The sequence below is a fragment of the Jaculus jaculus genome, chromosome 6, assembly GCF_020740685.1.
Source record: "Jaculus jaculus isolate mJacJac1 chromosome 6, mJacJac1.mat.Y.cur, whole genome shotgun sequence".
Classification (NCBI taxonomy): Eukaryota; Metazoa; Chordata; class Mammalia; order Rodentia; family Dipodidae; genus Jaculus; species Jaculus jaculus.
This window is the reverse complement of record NC_059107.1, coordinates 138,741,456-138,760,313: the sequence shown is the minus strand read 5'-3', so window position 1 is coordinate 138,760,313 and position 18,858 is coordinate 138,741,456. Positions and strand designations below refer to the sequence as shown.

Here is an 18,858-nt window from a genome sequence, read left to right as displayed (position 1 = left end):
AGAAGGGGGGGGGGACATAATCTAGGGTTACATGTACTGAACATGAAAATGTCAGTATTTGTTAATTTCTTGCTGGCAAAATTAATGTTCAATCACACCAATTACAGAGTATAGCAAAAATACAAATAGGGGTTCAAAAGCCTAGTATGGAAAAATTTTGAAAAATGCAATTTTCAATGTTCCCCAGGCATCATAAAATAAAATGAACATATTTTGCACTACAACTTTAACAGAAACCTCTTTGGGCTGGGAGGATAAGTTAGTGGTCAAAGTTGCTTACTTGCAGAGCCTGCCAGTGCACGTTCAATTCCCCAGCACCCATGTAATATAGCTCATGCATGTGCATATACATATAAATAAAAATTTAATTTTTAAACTACTTATATTTAGAGAAAGAGTGAGTATGTGTCAGATAGAGAGAATGGGTATGCCAGGGTCTGTAGCCACTACAAACTCCAGGCGCATGTGCTACCTGGTGCATCTGGCTATGTGGGTACTAGAGAATTGAACCTGGGTCCTAAGGCTTCGTAGGCAAATGCATTAACTGCTAAGCCATCTTGCTAGCACTTTTTGTAAATTAGTCACCTCTTTCATATCTTAAATCGTAAGTGTGTTAAGTGCAAGAAATAGGAACAGAAGAGTAAACAAGGTAATTCTGATTTGGGAAAACACTCAGTGTCTAATATACTGCTATAACCTATATGTCCTAAGATACATAAACAACTTTAAATATATACTAAAACTCTACAGCTGCGTGACTTTGGGAGTTATTTAGCATCTCTCTAAACAGCTTCTTAATCTTTAAATGGGATAATGAAAGATCTTTAATACCCTATCATTCTTTGGAAGCTAATTACCTTATTTATTGCCTAATGTGATTCAGTACAGAAAATAGCCATTTACTATACTCTTGGTTTCAAGGATGGCACTGGAACAAGAATCTGAATATTAAACTATAATGCTTATGGTTCTAAGCACTATACCACATTTCAGTTTATATTTTAACATGTGTGGGTAGGTGTACACTCATGCCACAGCATGCATATGGAGCCAGAGGACAACTGTCAAGTGTGTGCCACCTTCTTTGAGACAAGGTCTCATAGTACTTCAAACAAACTGCCAGACTGCACAAGTCTGAACAAGTTGGCCTGTGAGTTTTGCATTCTGCTGGCTTTGTCTCCCATTTTTATAAGCATTTTGGGGGCCACATATGTATGAACCACTTTGCATCTGGCATTACGTGGTAAACTTGGGCTAGTAAGTTTTACAAGCAAATACATTTTACTGCTGAGTCATCTCTCATATCGAAGGTGTAGCCTAGGCTGGCCTTGAACTACTGATACCCCTGCCTCCACTTCTTCAATTCCCATCAACAGTTCCATCAACCCAAACAGCAATTTACATGTTCACATATTTTTCTTTCATAGCTGTGGTAGTTTGAATGAATTTTCTTAAAGTTTACAATTTAGATATGCAGCCATGGTGGATTTGGAATTACAGTCTAAAGATATGCAGAGTACCTGAGTTCTCCTAAGTGTGCTTGCTTGTGGGTGGTGGCTTGTGTTCTCTGTGTCTCTCTCTCTGTGTGCCTCTGTCTCTTTCAGCACGGACCTGTGAAAGCAGGCCAGCTTCTGCCATTATGGAACTCCCCCCCCCTCTATCTTCAATAAACCCCTTCTGCCACACTATGCCTGGTGTGGAAGTTCATCTCAGCAATGTGAAGCTGACTGGTACGACAGCATCCCAAGATATTCCTAAAAGACTCATATTTGTTTCATTATTAATACTATACCCAAACTAATGGGTACCTGTTGATTGACAAGTGGATATCCATATGCAAAAAGAGACATGGAGGGAGAAAAGCAGAGAACTTCAGGGACTGAGGATGTGCTGAACTGGTAGAGTGCTTATCTAACATACTGAAATTCTGGGTTCAATCCCCAGCACCACATAAACTAGGTGTACTGGGGCATGTAATCCCAACACTCAAGACATGGAGGCTTACGATCAGAAACTGATTCCCCAACACCCATGTAATGCCAAGTGTACAAAGTGGCACAGGTACCTGGAGTTCATTTGCAGTGGCAAGAGGCCCTGGTGTGCCCATTCTCTCCCTTTCACAAATAAATAAACTAATTAATAAAAATATTTTTTTTAAAAAAGAAAGAAAAGGAACACTCACAGGCCTCACCAGGCATGGTGCCTCATAACTATAATTCCAAGACTGGAGTAGCTATGGTAGAAGTATTGCTGTGAGTCTGAGGCTAGCCTGGGCTACAGAGTAAGCTCCAGGTCAGCCTGGGCTAGAGCAACACCCTCCTCAAATACAAACAAAACAAAACAGAAATAACAGACATAAATGCAGCAGCTAAAATATATATAAAAACTTAAAAGAAAATCTCAGTAGCCTTGAAAACAATAATTTTATGTAAAAAAGTATCATGTAAAAATTAAAAAAAAGCATAAACTGAAATGTCATCAAAATTACATTTGTCAGGCTGAAGAGATGGCTTAGTGGTTAGGGCACATGTCTGTGAAACCTAAGGTCCCAGATTCGATTCTCCAGGTTCCACATAAGCCAGATGCACAGGCATCTGGAGTTTTGTTTGCAGTGGCTAGAGGCCCTGGCGTGCCCATTCCTTCTCATAAATAATAAATAAAATTAAATTAGCCCTGCAAACTATATCATCAGCAAATTGAACTGTCATCCCATAGCAAGGAGAAATTATCTGTAAGACATACACCTGACAAAAAGCTACAAAGAACTATTTTACAAGTCAATGATAATCTAATAAAACAAGAACCAAGAATTTCAAGGAATACTTCAAAATGGTAGCTGCAAAGCAAATAAAAACATGAAAAGATGCTCATATCACTAGGAAAGTAAAAGTCAAAACTATAATGATTTACCACTACACACCTATTAGAAAGGCTGTAATTTAAAAATTGACAACAACAAATTCTTACAAGGATACTAAAGAACACACTCATTGCTGGCACAAATGCAAAGTGGTACTGACACTTTGGAAAACAGTTTGTCAGTTTCTTACAAGGTTAAACACACACCAAATGAGCAGGAGACCTACTCTTTAGTGTCTACTCAAAGAAATGAAAACATATGTCTACAAAAAGACCTTTCAACAAATGTTCAGAAGAATCTTAACTCATAAATGACAAAAACCAGAAACACAAATATCCTTCAACTAGTAATGAATTAGCAAAATTTGGGACACCACTTAGCAATAAAAAGGAATGCACTAATTCCTAAAAAGAGATGCAACCATTGGATGGCTCAAAATTATTAAGTAAAACAGGATAGACAACAACAAAAAGCTGAGTGCTAGATAATTATATATTCTAGAAGAGGCCAAACTATAGAGAAAAATACCACAAGTGCACTGCATACAAAACAACAAAAAGAAAACATTTGGTGGAGATAGAATTAAATGAAATCATCTATACTTTTGTTGACACAATTGCCCAAATGTGTCTAAACCCAAAGTACAATAATAATAATAATAGTTATTATTATTTTAGTTTTTCGGGGCAGTGTATCCCTCTAGCCCAGGCTGACCTGGAATTCACTATGTAGTCTCAGGATGGCCTTGAACTCACAGCAATCCTCCTACCTCTGCCTCTCGAGTGCTGGGATTAAAGATGTGTGCCTCCACGCCTGGCCCAAAGTACATACTTAATTATTTTGAACAAATTATAAGTTCCTAAGCCCAACTTAAAATTTGAGAGAGGTACGAACTCCAGAAACATGCACCACCTTGTGCATCTGGCTTACATGGGTCCTAGGGAGTCGAGCTGAGGTCTTTTGGCTTTGTAGGCAAACACCTTAGCCACTAAGGCATCTCTCTAGCCAATTTCAAGTTTTTTTTTTACAAAAACTATTTTTATTTACTTATTTGAGATAGAGTAAGGATATGCTAGCATCTCTTGCCACTGCAAACAAACTCCAGATGCATGTGCCACTTTGTTGGCCTAACTTTAAGTGGGTACTAGAGAACTGAATTCAGGCCATCGGGCTTTGCAAGCAAGTGCCTTGGAATGCTAAGCCATAGGTCCCAATTTCAAGTTTAATGCCTCTAAAATTAAATTCAACACCTTTGATGCAATCTCCCTCCCTTAATCTCTTTGCCCAACTTTATTATTTCAGTTAACAGCACCAATATCCACTCACCTAAGTTCAAACCTCCTGAGTATATACGAAGGCCTGTTCATCTTTCTGCTCATCGATTCAGTTTCCATTAACGTTCTATTCAACTCTACCTTCCATTCCTACTTAGGACTACGAGTTTAAGTCTTCATTACCACATGCATTGCTTACTGCCACCAGCTTCCAAATGATCCCTTGCCTTTCCTATACATGTCCTCCTAAGGATCCTTTAACGAATCCTGTCATTTGCACCACTCACTACCTTCTCAGAACTAGCCCTACTCAAAAACGGTGTTTTCTATTTGGTATTAATCAAGTCCTAATCCTTCCAATTGAGTGTTCATTCAGCATTAGCACCAATTTCACTGCAAATTATAATATTCATATCAGAGTTAACTTTTTGACTCTACATTTTGTCTTGCTCTACTATTCCCAACATTTTTTCTTTGAAAGAAAAATTAAAAAGTACTGGTTATCCATCCCCTCCAGAGCACACTCATGACAACAAGTTAGTCAAGTGTGGTGGCAAACACTTTTATTCCTAGCACCTGGGAGGTAGAGGCAAGAAGATTCTGATTATCAAAACAAACTTGACAAGTAATTCAAATTGGAGAAAAACACCAGTATCCTTTTTTGGTTTTAATTGTTTTAAAGCAGGGTCTCACTCTACCTCAAGCTGACTTAAATCACTCTGTAGCTTAGACTGGCCTTGGAAATGACGACAATCCTCCTACAATCCTCCTACGTCAGCGTCCCAAGTGTTGGGATTACTAAAGGTATGTGCCACCATGCCCAGCAGAAGTACTAATAGTCTTAAAATCCTCTTTAGAACACTGAATATTTCTGATCCAGCATACAAAATGTTCCTTTAAGACATCCAGGTGTTGTAAGTGAAATGGAGTAAAGCATACTTCAAGATTTACACTATAAATTTATATACACGGTGAAATCTACACCAACCTATTAAATTACCTAGAATTTACAAATCTCTTTCTTGTTCAGAGCTTTAAAAAGCATAAACCAGGATCTCAGCTGATAACCTCATCCACATAGACCAGCTGACAGAAAGCTGGAAGAAGCCATTCTGCATGCAGTTCAATGGGAGAAAGAGAAATCACCAGTGAAGATACTCATCAGTGGACACTGCAAGCCTTATATTTAGCCAGCCAGGCCAAATGAGCCAATGGATGCAATAGTGGCACAGCTGTTATGGGGGAAACCACTGCCCTCTAATTGGACTGGAGGCCCGTTCCATGGGAGGGAATACATCCCTGATACTGAAAACTTAAAACAGGGGTAGTCATGAGCCCTAGGGGTGTAACGTCTGTTGTTGTCTGGCTAAATGTATATACTATGCTTATCTAACTGCCCAGTAAGCACTTCTGCTAATGTTCACATCCTTATATTAATGCTACTCTCACTTTTGGTAGAGAATCTTCTCTTTTCAGATAGTAGTGACCTTGGGATGACTCAGAAGGTATCATGGTGATAGAAAGAAATGACCACAGTGCTCAGTACTGCAATATCTCTATCACACCTTCCAAGGCTCAGGGTCTAATGCGGAAGAAGTGGCGGAAAGGATGTAAGAGCCAAAGGAAGGGCAGGACTCCATACAACATGCTCCCTCCAGACACAAAATGGCCTGGATACCCATGACCTCACAGTGTCTGACACTACCTGCATAAGACCATCATAAGAGGAGGGAAGGATCACGGCACCCAAATAGAGGGAGAGAAAATGGACATACCAGGGCCTCCAGCCACTGCAAACGAACTCCAGACGCATGCGGCCCCTTGTGCATCTGGCTAACATGGGTCCCAGGGAATCAAGCCTCAAACTGGGGTCCTTAGGCTTCACAGACAAGTGCTTAACCACTAAGCCATCTCTCCAGCCCCCCCCCAATTTTTTTAAAATACTTACTGCAAGCTTCTTGAAGGACATGAACACAGCTTTCTAAAGAAAAAGTAAACTACCCTACCATAATAGTTGAGGCATATAACCTTAGGTAGACAGTGCTGAGGTGCAGCAACAGTTCCTGGCATAGAGAACCATAAATACAAAAACTGGAAAAGCCCCATTTTCTTCTGTGCCAAAACAAGCTGTAAAATAGTAAGTGTTCTTACTTAATCCTTTCTCCATTCATCTTACTGATAGCATCAATTACTAGAATTCTAGCAACCATTGTTTTAAATGGCATTCAAATACTCAAGGAGCTTAAGGTCAAGGAATTTATACAAGTTTAGAAGCACTCCAATATGCATGTCTGAGAAAGAGCAAAGAAATGTGGTATAGACTGTAACTGAGTCAGACTTGGGATCAGGTACTAGGTTTCAAACTCTGGCACTAATTTACATATATCTATCATCTATATCACTTGAGGCAACTCACATGACCACCATTTTTCTATCTACAAAAGAGACCAGCAACTACTTCAGATGTGTTTGTGAAGTAGAATGAGAATGCAGATGACGTATCCTAGAGTAGTGCCTAGCATAGCAGTTGTTCAGAAATTATTAAAATAAACAGCTTGTCAATTTTATTTCAGTAACAACCAGGCCCTCTATGAAGTATTTTGTTGTTTTGTTTGAGGTATCATCTCACTCTAGCCCAGGCTGACTTAGAGCTATCTCTGTAGCCCCAGGATGGCCTCAAATTCACAGCATTCTTCCTACCTCAGCCTCCCAAGTGCTGGGATTAAAAGCATGTGCCATTGTGCCCAGCCTTTTCTTTTTAAGATGGGCCAATAGTCCAAACTGGCCTCATATTGGGGATGACCTTGAACTTCTGATCCTTCTGCTTCTATCTCCCAAATGTTAGGATTACAGGATGCACCACCACACCTCATTTATGTGGCACATGCTAGGCAGGCACTCTACCCAGCCCTGTGTAAAGTACATTTTTAGAAGTTGAGACACTGTTATCTGAGCAAGTAGTCAACAGAGCCAGAGTTGCTAATAAATATCCTTTCCTTTGTATCTGTGACTCTGAGTGAAGTTTTAATACATAAAATGGCAGACAACAGACTACATGGGCAAATAAAACAGATTTTGTTTAAAGACTGTCACAATTTCTTCTTTTCTAGTCATATCAACGGAACCATTTACCTTCATCATCATCATCTCTTTCCTTCTCTTCCAATGCTTGTCTTTCCAACTGTTTTGTTACCTCTTCCACCGAGGCTCCTGATTCTTTATCCGGTTCCTGTTGTGCTGCAGTTCAAATAAACAACACAAGTCAAATGTAATACTTTCCCACATGTTCTAACAATTCTTAACACTTTGCAAATCTTTGCCTTGTAAGTACTCAAGGGAAAAAAAAAAATTATTGTCAACGTAAGTTGTTAAACAGCACGGAAAACCTTCCATACCTAAGTAATACTGCCTATTCATTTCATTCTGCAAAATCTCCATTTACACATGCTATCATTAGTTGGACAAATACAAATGTAAGTTGGTCCCTATTCTTACGCAGTTTAAACTTTAAAAGTATTCAACAATTAGACTATGATAAATATTTTAATTACTAACAGTTATTTAAGGTAAGTAATAAATGCTGAAGGCTTTAGGAAGAGGACAATTTATGTGGAATACTTCAGCTTCTTGAAGCGATTGTCTTGGGCTTGGTAAAATCAAAATAATCGTAAGATAGTTCACCACTAAAATACAAAATCTTAAAACATCTGGAAGTGATCGCAATCTAGCCGTAAGAGCTCTGTGTGTGTAAGAGAGTGATACTATCACATTCTGATTACTGGAGGATTTATACTGAGACATAAAACTGTTAAAAATATTAAGACCAGTCTGCTGCATACCTTCAAGGGCAAACCGCAGAGTTTACAGTTCATCTGAAAGCCAGTAACTACCACCAGGGTATGTCCCAAGATAAAATTTTGCTCTGGAAGAGAACTGCAATGCTACAACTCTTTAGTTTCCACTCTTATCTAATAAATTTCAGAAATACATGGAAGTCCTCTCCAAGCTTTCTCAACTCCATGTCAATCATTCTGACCTCTTCATGTTTTCTCTCATTCTTTCTCTGGTTGATCTTAAGAAAGGTTTGGGCGGGGAGGGGGGTGGTACGTTCTGCTAAAATGAAGGAGGCTTGTGAAACAAAAACAAGACTTCTCAAGGTAAAGCATTAAGCTTCCCAGTTCATAAGATGGCTCAACTGTGAACATTTGGCTGTTTTCCTGGCCTTATCAGGGAATTCAGAGGTAACCAGTTAAGAAGTTCCACTCCCAGACCCCAAACACCTTGTCTACACTACTCCAAAGCGGCATCGTAATTCAGATCCGCAGGCCCTAAAGCTTAAGGATGCTTGGTTATTAAGCAAGCGAAAATACGCACCATCACCATGCATTCTCAGAGCCAAGAGCAGACGGGGCACAAGGACATTTACACACACACCCTTCCCCAAACTGCAGTCAACATCAAAACCCCGAAAGTCAACGCGGATTCGGGGAGGGGGGGGCAAAGAGATCACGCAACGCACCGGTCCGCCCCACCCCCACCCTGGAAGCTCCGTCCCAGGTAGAGAGCGCCAAGCCCGAGGAGCACACGGGCCCGGGGGCGGGGGTGGGGGGGCTCCTGGGGAGGTGTCCGCGCCCCGGCGCGCGTGGGAGCCGAGCGAGAGCCCCGGGCAGGACGGCGGCGCGGGGTCGACGAGGCCGGAGCCGCCCCACGCGCAGCCGGGCGACACTCTTTTTTTCTATCCCCACCCCACGCGCCCCGGTTCCCGCCGCGCGTCCCACCGCGGGAGGAGAAGCGGCCTCTCCCCGCCACTCCTGGGCGGCTGGAGCGGGCCTGGGAGCGCAGCTCCGTGCGGGACTCTCCCTGACGCGTCCCCGAGCCACGTCGTTCGGCCATTCCCCCCCGGGCAAGGCAGCGCTCCGCGCAAACACGGCTCCCTTTTCACCTGAGACAGCCCCTTTACTCTTCTTCTTCTTCCGTCTCTTCTTCTTGGCCGCTTCCTCGGCCGTGCTGGACGCTCCCTCGTCCCTGTCGTCCGGATCCAGGTCGCCGTTCAGGTGGTTCCCGGAGGCAGCTGCCGCCTCCTCCTCCACGCCCGCCATGTTGGCCGAGAGAGCGCGACGGCGTGAGAGCGCGCGGCGACGGGGCCCGCTCCTCCTTCGCGCACCTCCTTCGCGCACCTCCGCCCGCGACGCCGGAAGCCGCTCTCGATGGTGAGGCGGCGCAGGGCATGCTGGGACGGCGGAGGACTCCGGCGCGCTAGTCCCCGCCCCGCTCCCGGCCGTGTTGTGCGTGAGTGGGACCTGGCGCTTCTCTGACCGCCCAAGCTCCCGGCCCTTCCCCTTGCAGGGCCGGGGATGCGGGGGCACGGGCTGTCATCCGCTGCAAAATGAGCTGAAGACGCCTGCCTGAGCCCGCCCTGCGGAGTGGAAGGCCTGCAACGAGGCGCATTTGCCGGCACTGAAACATTTCATCTTCCCGGTTCCTCAAAATCCTTACGGGAAGCGGTGTGTGTGTGGGGGGGGGGGGCGCTAAGGAACAAAAAAAAAAAAAGAGAACGAAGGAAGGGAGGAAAGAAAGAAAAGGGCTATAGAGATGGTTTAGCGGTTAAGGCGTTTTCCTGCAAAGCCAAGGACCTAGGTTCGATTCCCCAGGACCGACGTTAGCCAGGTGCATAAGCACATGTGTCTGGAGTTCGTTTGCAGTCGCTACAGGCCCTAGTGTGCCCATTCTCTTCTCTACTCTTGTCTCTCTCCCTCCCTCCCTCCCCCCTCTCTCCCTCCCCCCCACCCTTGCAAATTAAAAAAAAAAAAAAAGTGTTCATCGCACACATCCCATTTGGGGTGACTCACAAGGACTGCGTTGAATTCTCACGGCTCATGAAAAACCTGTCTCGGCACTTGGGATAATTGTGGAAGCTGGGATTTCGGGTTTTCACGTACGCTTGTCCAAAATTCAAGATGGGATTCCCTCATGCGCGCCTCTCATCGTCTAGTTGGTGACAAGAATGACATATTCTGACGAAGAGAGACACAGAGACACGGGCTTTCCCATTAATGCAAAAGCTCGCGCTTCAGTTTCGCAGTTTACAATTACTTTTTGCATTTAGGATATTTCAGCAGATTGTTAGTGAATTGACCTCTAGTCTTTTTTTTTTTTTTTTTTTATGAGAGCCTCATGTTCAAACCGCAGTTTGTGATTTATACCACTGCCGAAAGTGAAGTTGCGATGGGTTATTTGGACAAACTCCTCTGTTTCCATGTGCCAAAGCTTTTTGATGTCAAAATTGCTCTAAAGGTGCATTTATGACTTCATAGCCACGGTCCTTACCTGCACAAGACTTGCATGATATTGGGCCTCTCAACATGTCATGAATAATGGAGGAAGGAAGAAAAAAGGGTACAGCAAATTAGAAAGGGGGGCAAAAGGAAGTTTGTATATGTATATGTATATGTATATGTATATGTATATGTATATGTATGAGAGTTGTCAAAAACAGCTTTTAAAGTGTCTCTAAGGGCCTCCTTGCTAATGGTTTTATATTATTGTTAGTATTGTTGTTTGTTTATTGAGGTAGGTCACTTTAGCCCAGGCTGACCTGGAATTCACTATGAAGTCTCAGGGTGGCCTCGAATTCATGGCATTCCTCCAGTTAAAGGCATGTACCACCACGCCTCATCCAGCCTGGATTTCTATTGCATTTTATACAAGCTTTGACCATAGCCACATAAAATTGCATAATCTGGGGCCTAGGAGTGAGACTCAGTGGAACAGCCCATTTTTGGCATGGCTCAATCCCTACCACTAAAAAAAGAGATCTGTGCAGGGTGTGATGTCCCACGCCTTTAATCCCAGCACACAGGCAGCAGAGGTAGGGGTAGGAGGACTGTTGTAGGAGGACTTTACCTCAAAACACCCAAAAAAAAGATGTATATTATCCATCTCAAAGGTTCAGGCAGTCCCTATCCAATCCCTCTAAAATCATGCTTGTTCCTTTTCATATCTTTAGTTTTTCTCCCTAAATATACCTTGATTCATATTTCAGCTTGCTTTCTGTGGTTAATAACCAGCAATATAAAAGTGAGTAGTAGGCCAAACAGTACCAAAAAATTAGCAACTATCCAAAATCTTTACAGTTGCCTACCATCATCAAAACCTTACCTACTTACCTAGTTTCTTGATTTTCTTTCTAGCTCCAGATCTCAAAGTTATTTCTGTCTTTGGAGTGTTCCTTCAGTGCTATCCCTTCCATCTGGACTGCCCTTTTGCTAGCTGATGTATACTCATTCATCCTTTGATCCAGCCATTCAAGACCTAATAGGTGCCTGGGTCTGCAGTATACAGACACAGAAACAAGAGTCCATATCATCACAGAGCCAATTAACAAAAAGCAGACACCAGTGATGCACACAGGGATAAATTTACAAGTAGTGATGTGAGACCATATTAATGAGTGTTGCTTCCAGTAAAGCTTCCCTGGTGAGGTAGCAATTAGCTGAGATCTGAAGGACAAGCATGCAAGAGGAAGAGGAGAGGTTTACAGGGGGCATTCTTGGCAAGGGAGAGTGAAGAGACATCAGATTTAAAAGAGGAGATGTGACTGGGCGTGGCCTATAACGCCAGCATTCAGGTGTAGAGGCAGGAGAATGGGGAGTTTTATTCTCAGTTACATAGTGAGTTTGAGGTCAGCATGGGTTATATGAGATCCTGTCTTTAAAAAAGAATATCATGGGCTGGAGAGATGGCTTAGCAGTTAAGGCACTTACCTGCAGAGCCCAAGGATCCAGGGTTGATTCTCCAGGTCCTATGTAAGCCAGATGCACAAGGTGGCGCATGCATCGGGAGCTCATTTGCAGTGACTAGAGGCCCTGGTGTGCCCATTCTCTCTCTCTTCTTTCTCTCTGTCTCTAATAAACAATTAAATACTTTTTTAAAAAAGGATATCAGCTGGCTGTGGTGGTGCACGCCTTTAATCCCCAGTACTCAGCAGGCAGAGGTAAGATGAGTTCAAGGCCAGCCTGGGACTACAGAGTGAGTTCCAGGTCAGCCAAAGGATACCAGTATTAAAGCGGTCATTTATAACTTTGGTCTCAAAATAGTTCATGCCGGGCGTGGTGGTGCACGCCTTTAATCCCAGCACTTGGGAGGCAGAGGTAGGAGGATCGCCATGAGTTCAAGACCTAATAGGTGCCTGGGTCTGCAGTATACAGACACAGAAACAAGAGTCCATATCATCACAGAGCCAATTAACAAAAAGCAGACACCAGTGATGCACACAGGGATAAATTTACAAGTAGTGATGTGAGACCATATTAATGAGTGTTGCTTCCAGTAAAGCCACCCTGAGACTCCATAGTGAATTCCAGGTCAGCCTGGGCTAGAGTGAGACCCTACCTTGAAAAAGAAAAAAAAAAACCAAACAAACAAACAAAAAAAAAATCAAAATAGTTCATATTAGATGGTGGGGTGGAATTTGAGGTAGCCCAGGTTGGCCTTGAATTCTTGGCAATCCATCTACTTCTACCTTCTGATTGCTGGGATTAAAGGCAAGTACCATCACACCTGGCTCCATATCAGATCTTTTTTCTTCTTTTTGAGCCAGGGCCTTATATAGCCCAGAGTGGCTTTAAACAACTTGCTCTATGACCAAGGATGAAGATGACTTGCAGCTGAGAATGACCTTGGCCACCTGATCCTCCTGCCTCTACTTCCCAAGTATGGGGTTTGGGGCCTGCACCACTGAGCCCAGCTCATACCAGATTTTTCACGCCTTGATTGTCTCATCTGTCAAACAAAGAGTATTGTACATTTTAAAAACTGAAAATTGGGCTGGAGAGATGGCTCAGTAGTTAATGTCACTTGCTTGCAAAACCTGACTGCCTAGGCTTGGTTTCCTAGTACCCACTTAAAGCCAGATGCACAAAGTGGCATATACATATGGAGTTCATTTGCAGTGGCAAGAGGCCCTGGCACATCTATTCTCACCCTCCCGCCCCTGCCTGCCCTTCTCTCTCTCTGTCGCTGTCTCTTTCTCTCTCTCTTACACTCTGCTTGCAAATAAATATTGTTTAAAAATTGATAAGAATGACTGGAATGGGGCTGGAGACACTTGTCTGCAAAGTCAAAGGACCCAGGTTCGACTCCCTAGGACCTGCATAAGCCAGATGCACAAAGTGGCAAATGCATCTGGAGTTTGTTTGCAGTGGCTAGAGGCCCTGGCAAGTCCATTCTCTAGCTTCCTCTTTCTCTCTCAAATAAATGAATAAAATAAATAACTTTTTTAAAAAAGAATAACTAGAATGCAAACAGGTAAATGAGAAATTGTGATGAAGCTGGAGCCTTGGAAGAAGAAAAATGGTGAGGAGAGGTTGCAGAGCCTTTTTAGACCATACAAAGGACACTGTCTTTTGCCCAAAGAATAATAAAAACCAATAAGTATTTCAGTGGGCAAAAGGCAGTTAACCTGACAATATTTGCAGTCAGCACAACCAGATTTGGAAAAGGCCCTCATGGCTGCAATGTACAGAGCAGATTTGAGGGTGGCCAGAGTGAAAGAAGGGGGCAATGCCAGGCATGGTGGTGCATGCCTGGGCTAGAGCGAGACGCTATCTCAAAAACATAAAAAAATAAAAATAAAAACAGAATATTGAAAGGAAAGGTAGGTATAGTCAGCAAAAAGTAAGGAGGGCTTCATTATACACTATTTAAAAGGGTCAACATCAGCTCTAGTTTAGAGCAGGTATTTAGCTGTAACTTTCCCTACAAACTCAAATCAGATATTTTCTGAACCACAGGCTGCTTAATTGTAAAATAAAGCAAAAATTAAAAAGATTAAAGCCAGGCTGGAGAGATGGCTTAGCGGTAAGGCATTTTCCTGCAAAGCCAAAAGACCTCAGTCGGTTCCCCAGGACCCACGTAAGCCAGATGCACAAGGTGGCGCATGCATCTGGAGTTTGTTTGCAGTGGCTGGAAGCCCTGGCACACCCATTCTCTCTCTCTCTCTCTCAAACAAATAAATAAAAAAAAATTAAAGCCAGGTGTGGTGGCACACATCTTTAATCTCAGCACTTGGGAGGCAGAAGTAGGAGGATCACTATGAGTTCAAGGCTACCCTGAGACTACACAGTGAGTTCCAGGTCAGCTTGGGCAAGAGTGAAACCATACCTAGAAAAAGCAAGCAAACAAACAAACCCTAAAAATGTTAAAAAGGGGATTGTACAAGGTGATTAGGCTAAATGATTTATTTTTACTTATTTCTGGGGGGGGTGCATGTGCTTCAGTATGCATATGGAGGTCAGAGAACAATTTGAAGGTGTCGGAGCTCCATCTTCTTTGAGACAGGATCTGTTGACAATGTGCATGCACTTCAAGACTGCAAATGGATTCTCCTGGCTCTGCTTTCCATTGTCAGAGGGTATGTTGAGATCACAGATTCAAGTGCCACTGTACGTTCAGCTTTATGTAGGTGCTAGAGAATTGTATGTCAGGTGGGCAAACTTTGCAAGCAAAGTGCCTTTCACCACTGAGCCATCTCTCCAGTCCTCTAAATGATCTTGATGGTTTTGTTTCCTGTTTCTCTCAAAATGTGCACACAATAGACACCTTGTTCATTTGTTCAACAAGAGTCTCACTGAGTACCCCTTACGTGTCAGGTATAAATACAAAATGCCACAGAGACAAACTAAATAAGGTCTTTCCTCTCGCTCTGCTATGACTACTTGGGCAGATGTGTATGTAAGATTGTGACAAAACTGCTAGTGTCATTGAGAAAAGTGTCACAAATGAGAGACATTAAAATCGAAACTGACAAACACCATATGTTCTCTCTCATATGTAGACCCTCGATTCAAATGTTTATATTTGTAGGTGAGTTTGAATGAAAGTCAGAAGTAGAGGCCGGGAATCTAGAAAGGGGCTATGAAGGAGGGAAGAGGGAGGGCTTGGGGGGAGGGCATAGTAGATATGTAAGTAGAGGGGTAAGAACACTGGGGGAGAAATGGTCTAAGGAGAGGGGACGGAAGAGAGGAGGGAGTGAGACTCAATCAAAATTTACGATGTGGGCTTGAGAGATGGCTCAGCAGTTAAGGCACTTGCCTGCTATGCCTAATGACTCAAGTTCAGTTCCCCGGTACCCACGTAAAGCCAGATACACAAAGTGGCACATGCATCCAATGTTCGTTTGCAGTGGCTATAGGTCCTGGTGCACCCAATATCTCCCTCTCTGCCAGGTGTGGTGGCCTGCACCTTAATCCCAGCATTCTAGTGACTGAGGTAGGAGGATCACTGTGAGTTTGAGGCCAGCCTGAGACTACATAGTGAATTCCAGGTCAGCCTGGGCTAAAGTGAGACCCTACCTCAAAAAACAAAACAAAATATAATTTAAGATGTTATGCATAAGCCATATAGAAAGCAATTATGTGTGTGTGTGTGTGTGTGTGTGTGTGTGTGTGTGTGTGTGTGTGTTTGTGTGTTTTAAAAGAGAGAGTTTGGGCTGAAGTAACTTGTGAAGGTGGGTAATGTGCCCAGAAGCCATAGTTTTTTTTAAAAATTTTTTATAGAAAAAATTCAGTGCCAATGGTGAGATACTGTGGTGGTTTGATTCAGGTATCCCCCATAAACTTAGGTGTTCTGAATGCTAGATTATCTGCCAATGGATATTTAGGAATTAACACCTCCTAGAGGCAACGTATTTTTGGGGGAAGGCTTATGGGAATTATAGCCAGTGTCCCCTTGTCAGTGTTTGGCATACTCTCCTGTTCCTGTTGTCCACCTTATGTTGGCTAGGGGGTGATGTCCACCCTCTGCTCATGTCATCATTTTCCCCTGCTTCCCCTCGAGTCTTTAAACCAAAATAAACCTTTTTTTTTTCCCCACAAGCTGTTCTTGGTTGGGTGATTTCTGCCAGCAATGTGAACCTGACTATAACAGTAATGTTGGTACCAAGAGTGATGCTGTTGCTAGACACCTGACTGTGTGCCTTTGTCCTTCTGGAGCTAATTTTCTAGAGGAATGTGGAAGGATTTGAAACCTTGCAGTGCTCTAAGTACAGTTTGATGAACTATTCTGGTCAGAGTTAAAAGACCTGTATGCAGTAATAACTATGGACTGTCAGGTTTGGCTTGTGAGGGTAAGAAAGAGTTTTGCCTGGACTAGGCTAGAAGCAATTTGTGTGAGAGGCTTGCTGTTATGCCCGTATCCTGAGAATTTGTGCAGGGTTGCTTTGCATAGAAAAGGACTGGTATGAGCAGAAGGATATAGCACAGAAAGAAATCTTTAGGCCAAAACTGCTGACTGTTCAGCTGCAATTGTATGAGAGATTATAGCCTTTGAGATTGGGCCAGCTGACCTGCACTGGGGCAAGTGGAAGAATGTGGACTTTTTTGAAGGGGCCTGAATACTCAAGGAGTATCCTGTTCTTCAAAGTCTGCTTTTTACCCCCATGGATTAACAAATTGGCACCCTACCTGGTATTGTGAACTATAAAAAATGCAGGAAAGAGAGGGTCATTGAATTTGCAATCCAGTCTTGTGTTTTGCAAATGGCCATGGGCAGGGTGAAGCAGGATTGACTGCATGGAGACCCGATGGAGCTGTGAGGATGAACTGTGGGTTGCAGTGGAGACCAATAGACATGACAGGACCACAAGATGGCTGCTAAGGAAAGCTGCCAGCCCTGGACGAAGTTTTCCAAGACTGTGAGTAGCCTAGCTGGAAGCGTGGAATTGGAACTCCAGAGACTTGTTGCTGGTTAGAATTATTGGACTTGGAAGATTTGTCACGGGCTAGAGTTGTTGGACTTGAAGCTACAGGGTTTGATGTTTGCCCTGGTTGTTTTAAATCTTGTATTGGCTGAATATTTCTTTGCTATGCCCAGTGCCATCTTTTGCAGTGTGAATGTTCATTCTGTGGCTTTTGAGTGTTTGTTTTTTCTTTTTCTTTTTTTTTTTTTTCTGTATCATGGCTCAGTTAAAAGACCTTGGACTATGGGGAGGTTTGAACATCATTAGGATTGACAAAAAGTGTGGGGGTTTTGGGAGTTGGACTGAATGCATTGCATTTTACATCATGGATGTTTAACAATTTATGGGGGTCATGGGCAGAACATGGTGCTTTGATTCAGGTGTCTCCCATAAACTTAGGTGTACTGAATGCCAGGTTCCCAGCTGATAGAGATTTGGGAATTAACACCTCCTGGAGGCAGTGTATTGTTGGAGACAGGCTTATGGATGGGATAGCCAGTGTCCCCTTGCCAGTGTTCGGCCCACTCTACTGTTGATATTGCCCGTCTTATGTTGGCTAGGAGGTGATGTCCACCCTCTGTTTATGCCATCGTTTTCCCCTGCCATCATGAGCTTCCCTGGGGGTCTGTAAGCCAAAATAAACCCTTTTTTCCCCCACAAGCTGCTCTTGGTCGGGTGATTTCTGCCAGCAAATGTGAACCTGACTGCAATAGCATCCGTGTTTGCTGGCTCTCAGCTGGAGGTCATCTTCAGTTCCTGGCACATGGACCTCTCTGCAGCATCAAGCATGGCAGAAAAACTGGCTTCAAGAAAGCCAGCGAGAAACAGTCCTCTCATCTGAAGGACATGCCAATCTCTGTGTACATGTATGTACTTGTGTATTCCTCATCATATACATCCCCTCACAGAGAGTTAGAAACCAGTCACAGGGGCCGGAGAGATGGCCCTAAGGGGGAAACTACTGCTGTTGTCTGGCTAAATACATATATTATGACTGCCAAACCTCCCTCTAAACGCTTATGTTTCTGCCCATATATTAATGCTACTCTCAATGTTGGTTAGAGAAGCTTCTCCTTTCAGATGGCTGTTAACACTAGGGTCAAAAGCATAATGCAAAATGATCAAAATACTGAGAAGCCAGGTGTGGTGGTGCACGCCTTTAATCCCAGCACTCAGGAGGTAGAGGTAGGCAGATCGCCATGAGTTCGAGGCCACCCTGAGGATACAGAGTGAATTCCAGGTCAGCCTGGACTTGAGTGAAACTCTAACTTAAAAACAAAACAAACAAACAAAGAAAAAAAATGGTGAGAAGACAACTAAATAAGCTGGGCGTGGTAACGCAGGCCTTTAATCCCAGCACTCAGGAGGCAGAGGTAGGAGGATCGCCGTGAGGTCGAGGCCATCCTGAGACTGCATAGTGAATTCCAGGTCAGCCTGGACTAGAGTGAGACCCTACCTCAAAAAACCAAAACAACAAAAAAACTCCAAAACACAACAAAATTACTATAGCCTGCCCAAATGATGAATATTATACAGCTATCACAATGAGGAATATATAGACTATATGGATAAATTTAAATGTTTATATGATGCAGGTATCTTTAAGCCAAACATGATTTGATCATTTTGTGAAATATCACTCTGATGAAAATCTAGGTTTTTTGGGTTTTGTTTTTTTTTTTTTTTTTTTTTTTTGGTCTTTTGAGGTAGGGTTTCACTCAAGCTCAAGCTGACCTGGAATTCACTATGTAGTCTCAGGGAGGACTCAAACTCACAGCGATCCTCCTACCTCTGCCTCCTGAGTGCTGGGATTAAAGGTATGCACCACCACACCCAGCAAAGGTCTAGATTTTAACTAAACCAGGGTTCTCATACCAATGGATCCTATCTTTTATTTTGGATGTATGAGACTTTTGATTTTTTGAAGTTAAACAGTCCTTTTATCATTATGAAATGACAATGACAGTAGAAGATTTTTTTTGTTTTTT

The 18,858-nt window shown here is 43.1% G+C and overlaps 1 protein-coding gene across 1 annotated transcript in view; it reads right to left on the bottom strand.

The window, feature by feature from the left end:
* The window catches only part of Metap2 (methionyl aminopeptidase 2), a 34,534-nt gene extending 25,266 nt beyond the window's left edge, over positions 1-9,268 (bottom strand). The window contains exons 1-2 of the mRNA XM_004650187.2: positions 9,077-9,268; positions 7,267-7,371 (exon numbers count right to left, since the gene is read on the bottom strand). Of these exons, the coding sequence (XP_004650244.2) occupies positions 7,267-7,371; positions 9,077-9,233 (262 nt within the window). The 5' untranslated portion in view covers positions 9,234-9,268. The remainder of the gene's footprint in view (positions 1-7,266; positions 7,372-9,076) is intronic.
* Positions 9,269-18,858: the final 9,590 nt, after the last annotated feature.